General features: G+C 56.3%; 2 protein-coding genes across 4 annotated transcripts; one reads left to right on the forward strand and one right to left on the reverse strand.

The window, feature by feature from the left end:
• Positions 1-422: 422 nt before the first annotated feature.
• Positions 423-5728, forward strand: TESK1 (testis associated actin remodelling kinase 1). Of its 2 annotated transcripts, XM_022600148.3 has the most exons (10): positions 428-1580; positions 1705-1826; positions 1957-2005; positions 2540-2686; positions 3023-3105; positions 3272-3362; positions 3609-3692; positions 3844-3933; positions 4067-4181; positions 4520-5726. In XM_022600148.3, the coding sequence occupies exons 1-10, from the start codon at positions 1362-1364 to the stop codon at positions 5404-5406; spliced, it is 1887 nt and encodes a 628-aa protein (XP_022455856.1). In that variant the 5' UTR covers positions 428-1361; the 3' UTR covers positions 5407-5726. The 2 variants fall into 2 exon arrangements, with proteins under 2 accessions (XP_089769499.1, XP_022455856.1); XM_089913373.1 differs by lacking the exon at positions 3609-3692 and having other exon boundaries at positions 423-1580; positions 4520-5728.
• On the reverse strand, positions 5648-12972 carry CD72 (CD72 molecule). Of its 2 annotated transcripts, none has more exons than XM_022600151.3 (9): positions 12777-12972; positions 12560-12667; positions 11895-11966; positions 11192-11281; positions 10518-10853; positions 7848-7996; positions 7076-7188; positions 6227-6376; positions 5648-5842 (listed from the first exon to the last, which is right to left on the reverse strand). In XM_022600151.3, exons 1-8 carry the CDS (start codon positions 12856-12858, stop codon positions 6232-6234), a joined length of 1095 nt encoding a protein of 364 aa, XP_022455859.1. In that variant the 5' UTR covers positions 12859-12972; the 3' UTR covers positions 5648-5842; positions 6227-6231. The 2 variants fall into 2 exon arrangements, with proteins under 2 accessions (XP_022455859.1, XP_022455858.1); XM_022600150.3 differs by having other exon boundaries at positions 5648-5964; positions 12777-12970.
• Positions 12973-13848: the final 876 nt, after the last annotated feature.

A 13848-nucleotide genomic window follows, 5' to 3' on the forward strand; every position in this document is an offset into this window, starting at 1 on the left:
AGGGGGCAGACCCGATTCCTACGTGATGCGGGCGGTACCTGCCTAGAGGGGTCACACTGAGGGGCGGACTCACGTCGAGAGGAGGGGTTACAATTACTGGTGGAGTCAGTCTGAGAGGTGGGGTCTCACTGCGTAGGAGGAATACACAAAGGAGGGGTGTCGCCCTGAGGGATTCTGGTACACACTGATGGTGGCAGTGCCATACTGAGGAGAGGTCTCACTGAAAAAGAGAGGCGTCTCCGAGGGGAACGGCTCCTTGAAGGGCGGGGTTTTGCCAAGGGGTGGGATCTTGCGCAAAGAGGGGCTTCCCTACAGGTGGAGGCTTCTCTTTTGAGAGAGAAGGGCATTTGGACGAAATAGTAAGAGTAGGGTACAGGCTGGGTGGTCGCTTGACAGAGGCTCTGGAATCTGAACTTTTTTCAAGGGAGGCGGGATGGAGTGAGAAGGAGTCGGGGCCACACCCGGAATGGGCTGGCCAAGGGCTCACTACAGCTCCGGGGCATCACAATCGCCCGGGAAGGTAGAAAGTGTCAGGGAGTCCAGAGGTTTAAGGTGTAAAGGTCGAGAACTGGGAAATGGGCAGGCTGGGCCAGGGCAGAGGCTGAGAAGGCGGGTAGGTTGCTGGGCTACCTCCGACTGTAGCTGGGCCAGAGTGGTCTACTTTTCTGCCCTGCCGGTCCTTGGAGCCCAGGAATCTGGCGGCTTCCGGAGCCAGACCCTCAACCGACAGTGACCTGAGGGAGGGAGAGGAGAAAGGATTCCCAGGGCAGCTAAAAGACATTTGAGCTGCGCGTACGCACAATCAGCCCTGAATTCCCTTCAGTTATTCAGCTCAGGCCTGAACTTATTTGACCCCGACGTCGCAGACCCACTCGCCTAGGGCGTCCCGGCTTCGGGTTGCGGGGTGCGCACCTGAGGGGGCGTGGCCGCTGCCCGGAGGCCGGGCTCGAAGGAGTTAAGCAGAGGCCCGGCTCAGCCCCGCCCCGGCAGGCCGCGGAGCCTGAGCCCCAGCGGCGAAGCTGAGCAGCCGCCGCCCGCCCGCCTCCGCCTGTGGGGAGCCCGCCCGCCTGCCCGCCGGCGCCCGGGAGCGCCACCGCCACCGCCCGGCCCAGGCCCAGGCCCTGTCCCAGGCCCTGCGCGGAGCGGAGCGGAGCGGCGTCCACCCGGGCCCAGCAAGCCGGCGCGGCGGGGGCGGGCCCAGGATCTTCGGCGTATCTTCCATTCTCCTGGGCGGGAGCGGGAGAGGGAGCGGGAGCCCCTGCGCCCCTGATCGGGCTGGGCCCGCTCCCATGGCGAGCGCGGCCTGCCCGGGCCCCGGGGACCCTGCCATGTGAGGCAGGCCCCGGGCTGGGGGCCCGGCCATGGCCGGGGAACGGCCCCCACTACGGGGCCCAGGGCCCGGGCCCGGAGAGGCGCCGGGGGAGGGTCCTCCGGGGCCCGGGGTCGCGGGCGGAGGCCCGGGCCGGGGCCGCCCCTCCTCCTACCGGGCTCTCCGCAGCGCCGTGTCCAGCCTGGCGCGCGTGGACGATTTCCACTGCGCCGAGAAGATCGGGGCCGGCTTCTTCTCTGAGGTCTACAAGGTAGGACCAGCAGAGAGGGCAGAGGGGCGGGACCGAGACTTCGACGCCAGGCTGAAACTAGGGGGCCCGGACCCTGGCGACCCGCCCGACCTGCGCGGGACTCGCCATCCCCTGCTGCCCCCAGGTTCGGCACCGACAGTCAGGGCAAGTCATGGTGCTGAAAATGAACAGGCTCCCCAGTAACCGGGGAAACACGCTGCGGGAGGTGCAGCTAATGAACCGGCTCCGGCACCCCAACATTCTAAGGTGAGCGGCCCCAGCCGCTTGCTGGGAAGCTTGCTGGGGGATAGGGGAAAGATCCCGCGGGAAAAGTGGGAACTGCGGAGCGGCCGGGGCTCTTACAGCCTACACTGCTATCTTTCCCATCCTCTTCCAGGTTCATGGGGGTCTGTGTGCACCAAGGGCAGCTGCACGCTCTTACAGAGGTGAGGATGGGCCAGGAAGGGGGGGACTCCACCACAACCACCACCAAGGGGAGAGAGAGTCAGCGGCCTGGTGCATCTACAGAGGAGTAATGAGAGGCAACAGGACCAGGGGGAGGCTTCCCTGAACTTCCCTTCAGGCAAACCACAAATAAAAGGCCTCAGCTGGTTCCAGTCCTTTTTATCCTTTAGAAGGGTGCTGTCCAACAGATCTTTCTGCAGTGATAAAAATGTTCTGTAGCTGTGCTGTCCAAAACCATAGCCACTAGCCACATGTGGCTAAGGAGCACTGGAAATGTGGCTAGTGTGACAGGAACGGAATGTTTAATTTTATTTAAACTTAATAATTTAAATTTAAATAGGTGCACCTGTGTGGGACATGCTAGCCTTAGGATATGAATGGGGGACCCTAGGGCACAGACTCACCCTCTTGACTTTTGTGATCCTCCTGAGTGTCCCCAGGCTTATAAGTGGGAGACCTAGAGGACAGACTGAAACTTTGATATCCATTGCCCTTCTCCTACCCCTATGTCCCAGTATATGAATGGGGGGACCCTGGAACAGCTGCTCAGCTCCCCCGAACCCCTATCCTGGCCTGTCAGGCTCCGCCTGGCTTTGGACATCGCCCGTGGCCTGCGGTACCTGCATGCCAAAGGTGTATTCCACCGAGACCTCACATCCAAGGTAGGCTGGCCAGGTGGGTGGAGGCATGAAAGGGGATTTGAGATTAGATTGTAACTAGCCCGTGGGTATTGGAATGCGGATAATAGACAGCATTAGGATGTTGGGGCAGCAAGACACTGGAGAATGGGGGACTGGGGTGAGGGGAGTGCTCTGAGGGACTGGGTACCATGCTGTGTTTGGAGTGACGGATGATGTTGCAAGATTGGTGTGCGTTGGAAAACTGGGATATCAGAGAGGGTTGGGGTTATTCTGGAGTGACAGGTCCTTGGGGTGCATTTTGGGAGATCAGGGAACAGAAGGTAATGGGTATGTGGGGATGCTATATGTATATGTCAGAACTGTCTGATCCGGCGGGAAGACCGAGGCTTCACAGCTGTTGTGGGCGACTTTGGGCTGGCTGAAAAGATTCCTGTGTATAGGTGAGGTGAATGCCCCATCCCCCTAAATCTCCCAGATGCCCCTTATCTAAGTGAAGCCCACAGGGACATTTCCCTTGGGGTAGCGAGGGGGCTGACCTCATCCCCTTTTGTTTGGGGAGGGTGTCTGAGTAGGATGTTCCTGACCACTCTGCCCCTGCCCCTGCAGGGAAGGGGCAAGGAAGGAGCCGTTGGCTGTGGTGGGTTCCCCATACTGGATGGCTCCAGAGGTGTTGCGGGGTGAGCTGTATGATGAGAAGGTAAGATATCAACCCTTCAGATCCCCAAGGCCTTCCAGAGACCCTTGAGATACTCTTATAAGGCTCCATTCCAAGTTCCTCAGCAACCCTACCAGATATTCAGGAGACCCCCAAGATCCCCTTTACCCCTCACACCCCTTCCAACACATGAAAACTGTCAAGACTCCCCCAAATTCTGACGTATTCTGACAAAATTCTTACATGAAACTGTCAGTGCCTCCCCCTGACACTCGCTCCTACCCCTAGGCCGACGTCTTTGCCTTTGGGATTGTCCTCTGTGAGCTCATCGCACGAGTACCTGCGGACCCTGACTACCTACCCCGTACTGAGGTGAATGATGCGTCCAGGTTTAAAAGGAGGAACTCCAGACTAGGCACATCATAACCAGGGAGGGTTCCCTGGAGGTTGAGGTCCTGACTGGGGGACAGGAGGAGAACTTGAGGAAGGCTGACTTGGAGGCCCCTCCTCTCTGTCCCCACAGGACTTCGGCCTGGATGTGCCTGCTTTCCGAACCCTGGTAGGGGATGACTGCCCACTGCCCTTCCTGCTCCTGGCCATCCACTGCTGCAGTGTAAGAGCCTCACTCCCTCCCTGTCCCCACCCCCACCCACCATCTGACAAGGCCAGCCGGCCCAGATGACAGGAGGAAACTCAGGGACCCTCTTCTGGAGCACTGAGTGAAGCTGCCCGTCTCTCCCCATCAGATGGAACCTAGCACTCGTGCTCCCTTCACTGAAATCACCCAGCACCTGGAATGGATCCTGGAGCAGCTGCCTGAGCCAGCCCCCCTCCTCAGGGCTCCCCTGGCACACAGTCAGGGTAAGTGAGCACAACTGGGGTCCTTTTGCCTCTCTCTTCCTTAGAACTCAGAATCGTCCGGGGAGACCAAGTGTTTTTATTAGTTGAGGAGCCTGGGGGCGGGAGTGGGGTGAGAGGCCATCTCAGAGAAGATAGTTTTCTAATTCTAGAGCCTGAGGGAGGGGAACAAGGAAAGAAGAGGTAAAGGGGGCTGGAGGGGACATCTCCCCCTTTCCAAAGCACCCTGTGGGACGCCCTTTTCTCAGCTCTAGTCCCACCAGCCTCCTGGTGAATAATGAGGCCCTCAGGGAGCTATGATCAATGCTGAGAACAGTGACCACAGACTTCTCTGTCTACAGGGTCTGTTCCAAGAGGGGGCCCCTCTGCCACACTTCCCAGGCCAGACCCTCGGCTCTCCCGAAGCCGGTCAGACCTCTTCCTGCCCCCATCGCCAGAATCGCTCCCCAACTGGGGGGACAATCTGACTCGAGTCAACCCCTTTTCCCTACGGGAAGACCTCAGAGGTGGCAAGATCAAGCTCCTGGACACACCCAGCAAGCCAGTTGCCCCCCTACCCCTTGTACCACCATCACCAGTGCCCTCCACCCAGCTGCCCTTGGTGACCACTCCAGAGACCTTGGTCCAGCCTGGGACACCTGCCCGCCGCTGCCGCTCACTACCATCATCCCCTGAACTTCCCCGACGTATGGAAACAGCACTGCCAGGTCCTGGCCCTCCTGCTGTGGGCCCCTCGGCTGAAGAGAAGATGGAGTGTGAGGGCAGTAGCCCTGAGCCAGAAGCCCCGGGACCAGCTCCCCAGCTGCCCCTGGCCGTGGCCACAGACAACTTCATCAGCACTTGTTCCTCAGCCTCCCAGCCCTGGTCCCCTAGATCAGGAGCCCCCCTTAACAACAACCCCCCAGCCGTGGTGGTGAACTCCCCACAAGGCTGGGCTGGGGAGCCCTGGAACCGGGCCCAGCATAGCCTGCCCCGTGCAGCAGCCCTGGAGCGGACAGAACCCTCGCCGCCCCCGTCAGCCCCCCGGGAGTCCGAGGAGGGGCTGCCCTGCCCTGGCTGCTGCCTCAGCCCCTTCAGCTTTGGCTTCCTGTCCATGTGCCCCCGCCCCACACCAGCTGTGGCCCGCTACCGCAACCTGAACTGCGAGGCGGGCAGTCTCCTCTGCCACCGGGGGCACCATGCCAAGCCACCCACAACCAGCCTGCAGCTGCCTGGGGCACGCTCTTAGCAGTGGGGCCTGTGGTCTCCGGCCTCCACCCTTGGCCTTCAGGATGCCCTGTGAGGACAGAGCGCACATGCTGGACTGTGCCAGCCCCGGATGGGCTGAGCAGCTCTTCTCCCTGTAGAGGGGAACCTCGGCATGGACATGAGGAACAGAACATTTCCTTTGCATCCCCTGAGCTTGCTCTCCCGTGGGGATCACTGAACCAGACAAAGCGTTGCCGACACACGAGACTAACACGTGCAAATTATTTAAAAATATTTCAATAAAACTGCCTGGCTGGCTCCGGGCTGCCCCTATCCGCTCAGCCCGTGCGCCCTCCCCACCCATTCCACTATGGGAGGTTTTGGGGGAGGCCAAAATCTCTTCTAGAAACTGCTTCACACTTTCCCTGGGAACAGTCCAGTTTCTGGGACAGGATCTCTATTGGCAGCAGGCTTGCCTAGAAATGTTGGGCATGGATCAGCCCTTGGCCAGGCACTGTCCAGGCAGTGAGGACACGCTGGAGGGTGGTGGATCTTAGGACCTGCAGGCTACAGCTTAGGCTCTTGTTGGCGTGAGTATCTGGAGGGTTAAAGCATCAGGGAGCTCCACAGTTGACTGTCCCTAAGAACCCTCATCCAGCTCACCCCATCTCCTCCCCAGCTCCCTGGACAGCCACATAGCCAGCCTCCCCTGCCCAGCACCCCCTTACATAAGCACAGCCTGGAGGCTGTGGACATGGCTGTCACTTACAGGAACAAGTTTTCCCCCTGGCCTCTGGGCCCCTGCCCTGAGACCCTCTGCCCCCGGACTCCCACGCCTCAGTCCCATCCCCGACACTTACCCAGCTCAGTGCAAAGAGGGGTCCGCATCTGGATACCTGAAAGCTTCCAGCTCACAGATGGAGGGAAGAGAAGAATAACAGTACTCTGTCTTCAGACTTGGCTGCCTCTCGCCATCTACCTTGGTACATCTTTGCCTTTGACTATAAAACCTAAAGGGTGGTGATGTAGCACTGGGATAAGTTCTGGCCCCCTCCTATCCCATCCTCCCTTCTCTTGCCCTGCACAAACCTAACCCAAGTCCTAACTCACCCTGCCTACCTAAAGCCGTGTGTGGGATGGTTCAGGTACAGGTGTCTGGACCCCAACCCGAAGAGGCTAGAGGACCAGGGAGGGAAAAAAGTCACCCAAGGTCCTAAAGATGGAAACTCCAGTTAGGTAACTACCCTGTTTCAGGGTCCCTGGGGTTGACTCTCAAAGTTACCCCATTGCTTCCTTTCTCACTTCCCTGGGGCAACTCTGGTATACCAAGTGGCCTTGACTAAAAAAGTACAACCTCAGTTTGGGTAGCCTTGTCTGGGCTGAGAAGTTAGAAGGCCGGGGTTCTTTATCAGCTGTGAAGCCCTAGCTAAATCCTCAAGTTATCCCCCTGAGAGAAAGATGACATAGGTCCCAAACTGGTAATTTTTTTTTTTTTTTAATCACGTGCCAGGGATGGCTAGGTACTGGGGATAGAATAGAAAGCAAGCCTGCCTGTTATTAATCAAATAGAAGAAGTGGACAAATGGGCAATTATAACATTGATTTGTGAAAAAGTTTTGAGAGTAGGACCTGGAGGGAGATCTCATTACTGTGTCTTTATGAAGGGATTATAGAGGATTTTTGTTCCCCAAAAGTCCTAACAAACTTACCCATTGTATCTTGTATCATCACTCCCCGGCCAGAACTTATTTCTGACGTCAATCCAGTATGATTCAGCTGAACCACCTTGTGCCAACACCTTACGTAAGCTTCTGGCATAAGTCTGAAGGGAGATTCGGAGAGACCAGAGGTGTGTGAGGAGTGATGGGAAATATTGGAATAGGAGGAGGGAGGGGGTGTCAGGAGGAGGGCACCTGGGCTGATGGAAGAAAATGAACACTAGAGAGGCTATGAGCTTTGGCAAGAGGACTGTGCCCGACCTTGGTGCGTGACATCGGCTCATCGGTGACCATCCCCGCATCCTTCAAGTGCCACCCTGCAGATGCAGGCTGACCCTTCAGTTCACATGCGTGCGTGTGCGCACGCGCACGCACACACACACATGCTGGGTAAGAATTTCTGCCAGCCTTTGAAGAAGAATCATTCTGTGGGCTGTTCTGGTCACAAGGAACCAATCCCTACAATCCAGCCCACCAGGTATGGAACCTGTCTGCCTGAGAGGCCATGAGAGTCAAAGAACCTGTTCAGCAGCCCAGAGCTGACCAGAAAGCTGAGATGAGAAACAGGTTAACGTAAAGATGGCTCGTTAAGTTTCAACTCTCACGCCAACCCTAATCAGTTAATAGGGCCATCTGGAGCACTATGCTGAGAAGCTGCATGGAAAAGGGACGCACGCCCTGTGTGCGCTGCCATCCCTGATTGATGACATGTGTCCCTTTACCCAACAATACCCATACCGTCTTTGAATAGGGGTTTTCTTACTCCATATAAATAAGAATTCTCGCTGATTTTGGCCAGTTCAGAGGACAGAGATTTACAATGGCTTTGGCTCTCCTCCCAACTTCTCTTAGTAATTGAGATGTAAAAGCAACTCCTCTCATTTGGTATCCATCCCAAGGGACAGCAGGAATCTAAAAAGCAGAAAGAGTGTGACAGCACTGCCCAGACCCAGGAGGGAGATCTCAACACTTGGGATGAAAGCAAATACTCAACAATCTGGTTGCTAACAATGTTCCCTGGGGTCGAACCTCAGTGCCTTCACTGACTTCTGGTCCTTAATCTTTGCAATCTTTCTTTCTTGCCTCCCCTGGAAATGCCATATCTGTGCATACTTAGTAAAATCCTTTAACATTCAACAACTTTACTCCTTAAAATATAGGAGGCTTATTTGAAAAGGACTGGTGGTACTATCCCCAATTTCTGAACAATTGCCGTTTACTCCCCCATTTTGGCTAACTTCACCTGGGCCCCCGACAAACAAGTGTTCAATAGGCCTCCCATTCATCTCATTGGCTCCCTAAAGCATTTCTCACTGCATATTCAAACTTTCCCACACTCCTCAAGCGGCTAGCCACCACCTTCCCCTCCACTCTTCCACAAGTAGACAACCTTGCTGTCTGCTTTGCTGAAATTCAGACACTTGACGTGTGAACTCTCTCCATTTTCCTCCTCTCCGCCTCAAAATTTGTCTCTTCTCTGTTCCTCTTTTCCTGACTATCTGTCAGAAATAAACCACCTCTTTCTTTAACATCCCGCACCCCAGTCTATGCTCCTGATCCCAACCCACCTCCCTCCGTTGCTTCGTCCCATCTGTCCTGCCTCCATCACTCAAAAGTCATTCCTTCTCCTCCAGTTCCCTCTCTTCTGTCTACGTTTTCTCATCCCCACCCAGCTACCGCCTTAGGTTACTGTCTAACAGCAACTTAAAGGAATAAAAAGAAGTCGGTGTGGCCAAATGGACGAGGGCGAGGGGACAAGCAGCATGCTGAAAGGTAGGCAGGGGCCTTGGAGGCCAGGTTGAGGATTTTTTAATTTTTATATTATGAGCAAGAGAAAGTCAAGGTAGGGTTTTACACTGAAGCATTTTGTACTCTGGTTGTATCCCAAGTGCCTGGGTACAGTGCTAGACATATAGTATGTATTCCATAACTTTTGATGTAATTAATTAAGTGAAATGACATGATCTTAACTGGGATGACATGGTCAGATTTTTGTTTTTAAAGGATTACTCTGGCTGCAACATGAAAAGTGGATTTGGAGGGGGGATGTTTAGGAAAAACATTCAGCAAGCTGTTGCAGTTATCCTTGCAAGACATGAAGATGGGGAAAATGCAAATGGATATATAGACTTGATCAAAAATAGAGGGTGCTCCTCTCTGACAGAGGAGGGCATCTGCCGATAGTGAGAGAGAGGGTAGTAGGGTACAGAGAGCCAGCCGACCCCTGCAGATTTGCCAAGGCAGGCAGTGCTGGGGCCCCAGCTGAAGTTGAGGCTAGAGATTTGTGGCACCAAGCAGAATGACTGCACAGCTTGTCAGCCCTGGGTGCAGGCATGTGCATTCATCCAGGACAATGGAGCCAAGGAGTGAGTGGGGTGGCTGAAGTGACGGGCCCCCAAATCCAAGATGGGTAGAGAGAGAAGTGAAGACAGGTGATGGCTGATGGGAAGGGAGGAAACAGGGGAGCCAGCAGGTTGGAGGCCTCCGTGAGGTTGAAGAAGAAGTGTGTGGAAAGCCTATAGAGGGCCAGTTGTGGTCAGAGCGAAGACCCGAAGCCATCCTTTCAGCGGAAGAGCAGTTTGGGATGCTGAGGTCTAGGGTTCAGCTGTGGGGAAGGAGGGGGCAGCACTGTCATGGAACTGAGGCTTGTAGAGAATGAGAAGGTTAAAGAAATGAGGGCTGGGGGTGTCTGTACATAACCTCTCTGTTTTAAGCCTTGGGGGAGTAGCCAGATGCCCCTGAGCTAGACAGAGCCTAACCTCTAGACAACCAGTCCATGGACATTCCAGTCCCCTTGGGCTGGGGACCCTGCCTCAACCTCAGCCAACTTTGGCAGACCTTCTATGTGTCCCCCTCCCTCATCCCCACACACGGGCTGGACTCCTCCTTTCAAAAGGGATGAGCATTCCACCCTAATTCCCTGTCCTACAACATCCCTGCCCACCTCATTACGAGAGCTTCAGCTGCCTTGCCCCAGCCCCAGACTGTACCTCATCCATCATTAATTCTTAATCTTTTGGGGAATCTCAGATGTAGAGAGAATTAATTAAAGCTACAGGTCCTCTTTTTAGAAAAACATGCAAACAATCAATTTCACATCCAAATTCAGGGGGTTCCCAGATCCTTGACACTGATGTCAAGCCAAGTGAGCCCTGAGTTTGCTGCTCTGGACAGTGTCATTTGCACTGCTGGCTACCACCCTCTTCTCCCCTCCAGGGTCAGCCTTAGAGCTGGGTGAGCCCTCCCTAAAACCAGTATGCAGCTAGATCCTTTGCCCTGTTGGCCCAGGCTGCACGGGTCATGTCAGCCAGCACTCTGGTTCATTACCCCTTTCCTGAACAACTCAGTTCAGGCTTAATAGATAGATAGACCCCTCACTTCAATCCATCCTTCATGGCAGGTCCTACCATCTCCCCTTTCCCAGAGCAGATACCTGGTGAGGGGCATGTGAAGAAGGGCTTCAGTGTGTCCTGCACGCTGCTCAGCCTCCGCTCCAAGTTCATCCTTTGTATCTCCTTATTTCTCAAGGCCTCTTTTGTCTTCTCCCCATCTGACTGGCAGGCCTGCAACTGCTCTTTGGTAGCCTGGCCTACCTTCTGTTCCACCTGTAGTCTTTCCTGACTCTGGGCCAGCTCCGTCCTGGACCCCTGCAAATCCTCTTCCCTCTGCCCCAGCAGGGTTATCTTTTGGCGCAGCTGCTGCCTCAGGGTGCTGTTAGTGGCTTCCAGAACCCTGTTCATCTGCTGGAGCTGCTGAGACACCTGGAAATCTGTTTGGCCATAAAGAGAGATTTGGAGGACATCTTCAGCCATGCTCTGGTGCCCTGAGGCTTCAGCATCAGTCCTTTTGCTGCTTCTTGCAACTTTCTGCATAACAGGCTGGAATGGAATATAAGATCTGACTGCCTGAAGCTTAAGGAGGTACTGGATTAGGTGAGGACAATTTAGGAAGTCACGGCACTCTGAAACAGACCCGGCTGGAAGCCAGACGAAAGCTGAGGATGTGGTGGTAGTGATTCCGGGCCCTGCTGAGGCAGGGCAGCTGTTGGGGAGAGTGGGGGAGAACGTTGTCTGGGGGAAATGGGAAATGGGGGGCAGCCATACTCACAGTGCACTCCCAGGCAGATGGCAGCCACCCCTAACAGCAGGCAGGTGAGGAGCAGGCCCAGGAGGAGGTACTGCATGTAGGATGCTTGGCCTTAGGGAGACAGTGGGTTGGGGGGCAGTGAGCCCCACGAAAGTTGATAGACTGAGGGGTGTGGGTGGAGGAGATTCACGGGAAAGAGCATCCCGCAGAGGACTTGGAGCACGCGTGGTGGTTTCTGTCTGGCAGAGTTTCCGCAGGTGGAGGAGGTAAGGTGTTCCCGAATAAGGGCTGGGGATTGTTACCGGTAACGACTGAGGGGCACTACCTGGTAGGACGGGGAACTAAATCTCAGACGGAGACCGGAGAAGTGGGTACGTGAATGGGGACCATAGTAAGGGGGAAGGGGGCAGACGATCTGGGTCGATGCGTCGGAAAGATCTCTCTAAGGATGAGGGTGAAAGCGGCAGGGGAGGGTGTCACGGGGCTGCCCGGGCTGACCGGAGGGCTGCGCCCCAGGCTCAATCCGTGGGCCAGACCTGCACACCGCGTGGCCCAGCACCACCTCCCGCGGGGACCGGTGCCAGCACCTGACTCCGCGACCACCGCGGGGGGCCTGGTGGGGGAGGGCTGCCCAGCCCGAGGCCGCGCCCCGCCCCCACTCGCTGGCCCGAGACGAGCTGGGCAGCGGGTGGCGCGCGCGGGGCGGGGAGGACCGGGTACTTACAGGCGAGAATCCGCCCGGCAGCTGGTGACGTCACGGGGCTCCAGGCGGCAGTTGGCTGCTCCGACTGGACCCCTGCGGAAGGGATCGACTCCAGTTTGAAGGTGGGAAAGCCAGGAAATACCCCTTCTCCCCACCCTACTCACCCCCTCCACCGCGCCGAGACCCCAGTCTGTCCTAAGGTGCCTTCTGCCACTGCTCTGGGACACCCTTAGCGCTCTCCGGAGTTCCGTATCTCCCCTGGGACTCTCGTGTCCCTCCTGGGTCTTACCTTATCCTTTCCCTGGGGACCCTCTATCGCCCTCCTGGGTCTCCCTTTATCTTTTACTCTGGGGTCCCTCATCTGTCTGCCAAAACCCTCTCCCCGGGAGTGCTCTCCCCCCTCCCCCCTCCCCTCTCTTCTCTCTCCCGGTACTCCCCATTTCCCACGCGCGCTCAGCTCCCCAACAGGGCTGCCCTGATCCCTCCGTAGAGCCCTAGCTCCCCACCGGGATCTCCACCTTACCCCCTGGGAGCTTTATTCTTCCTTAGCTCCCATAATTGGTGCTCATTCTCTTCCTGAGAATCCCCAGCCTTTCTCCAAGAGTATTGTCCTCCCAAGAATGCTGTGGACTCCCCAGCGCAAGACACAGTCCCCCATAAACACACATCCCTTGGGCTCTCCAGACCTGCTTTGTCCCCTAATCCAGCGGAAGCCAAGCTTGAGGGTCCTCCTGGGCCTGGGGGCACTTGAACATTCTCATAGGTGAGTTCTCCGTCTTCATCAGCCTCTGGGTCTGGAGAGGAGAGAAAAGGTGGCGTCAGGATTGGGGTCTCTGGGGTGGGAGTGGGGTCTTCAAGGAGGATGGAGATGCAGAATCAAGGAGACACCTTATCCACCCTTACCTTGTCCTAGGCGGCTGGAGATGCTCTTCTTCAGGGGAGCCTTCACAAATCGCAGGTCTGCATAGGTGATGGCCTCAGCCATGGTCCTGAGCACCTCTGCTCCCACTCGCCTCTCTCCTCTTCCACCGGCTCCAGGCTTCCTTGCCACTCTCCCCTCTGTCCCTTCACACTCTTAGGCTCTGTGTTTCCTCCGTGACTGCACAGCTTAGTTCTCTGTCCTTTAACTTCCAGTCACAAAAGAGGAAGATGTGACCCAGTCTCAGACAGATGGGTTCAGTGAAGCAGACGGCATCCCTGAGCCCCGGCCAGAGGGGCAGGGGAGGGGAACCTGAGGTCCAGAGCATGGGGTTCAGGGCTGGGGGCTGTCACAGAACCAATACTCAGGCCTGTCCCTGTGTCTTGTCTGTGCTCCTCCTTCATGCATCCCAGACCCACCTTGACAGTGCTGGGCTCCGAACGCCCACCCTCATCAACTACCCTGATTTGCTCCACGCTTCTTTCCTGGCTGCCCAGTCCACGGGCTTTCTGTGTGCAGTCGGAGCTCTTTTGTGCTCAACTGACCAAAGAGGATCTCCCTAATCGTTGCTCCAGGGTGGGGCTTCATCCTCCCCATCAGATTGAGGGGTCCTAGTGTGGAGCCCTACCTCCTCCTCATCCTGAGGTTCCCAGTAGATATGAGTTCCCAGAAGGGGGGTCCCTGACTTGGTGGGACTTTTCTCTCCATCAGTTTGGGGGCTTTCAGGGTGGGCCCGGCTCCCCTTCTACTGTAGTGCTACAGAGCTGCTGAGAATCCCACACACAGAGAAGTTCTCAGTCCAAAGCCTTTCCTGGGAATGAGGCAACACTTTGGAGGATGCAGAGCATCTGGGACCAAACTGACTGTCCTGTGTAAACGCCCCCAGACTCTCGCTTCACAGCCTTTCCCTGGCCTCCTCCACCTTTGTTGCCCTAATGATCACACCTATGGCCAGTCAGCCTCTTCCTTGTCCCATCCTGCCTTCTGGCAGACTGACGTGACCCCTGTGTTCCAGTATCTGAGCCAAACCCAGCAAGCTGAGTCCAAGAGGCAGAA

The sequence above is a fragment of the Delphinapterus leucas genome, chromosome 6, assembly GCF_059928025.1.
Source record: "Delphinapterus leucas isolate spDelLeu-1000000601 "Yukka" chromosome 6, BTC_Dleu_Yukka2, whole genome shotgun sequence".
Taxonomy (NCBI): Eukaryota; Metazoa; Chordata; class Mammalia; order Artiodactyla; family Monodontidae; genus Delphinapterus; species Delphinapterus leucas.

Bases quoted from the DNA above. Each gene is read 5' to 3' on its own strand.
- TESK1 (XM_022600148.3), top strand. From the start codon at position 1,362: ATGGCCGGGGAACGGCCCCCACTACGGGGCCCAGGGCCCGGGCCCGGA. The intron at 2,006-2,539 runs GTGAGGATGGGC...CCTATGTCCCAG, and splicing joins AGCTGCACGCTCTTACAGAG to TATATGAATGGGGGGACCCT. The intron at 3,693-3,843 runs GTGAATGATGCG...CTGTCCCCACAG, and splicing joins ACTACCTACCCCGTACTGAG to GACTTCGGCCTGGATGTGCC.
- CD72 (XM_022600151.3), bottom strand. From the start codon at position 12,858: ATGGCTGAGGCCATCACCTATGCAGACCTGCGATTTGTGAAGGCTCCC. The intron at 11,967-12,559 runs GTCTGGAGAGCC...TCCCTTCCGCAG, and splicing joins TGGATTAGGGGACAAAGCAG to GGGTCCAGTCGGAGCAGCCA. The intron at 7,997-10,517 runs GTATCTGCTCTG...TCTGCTTTTTAG, and splicing joins CTTCACATGCCCCTCACCAG to ATTCCTGCTGTCCCTTGGGA.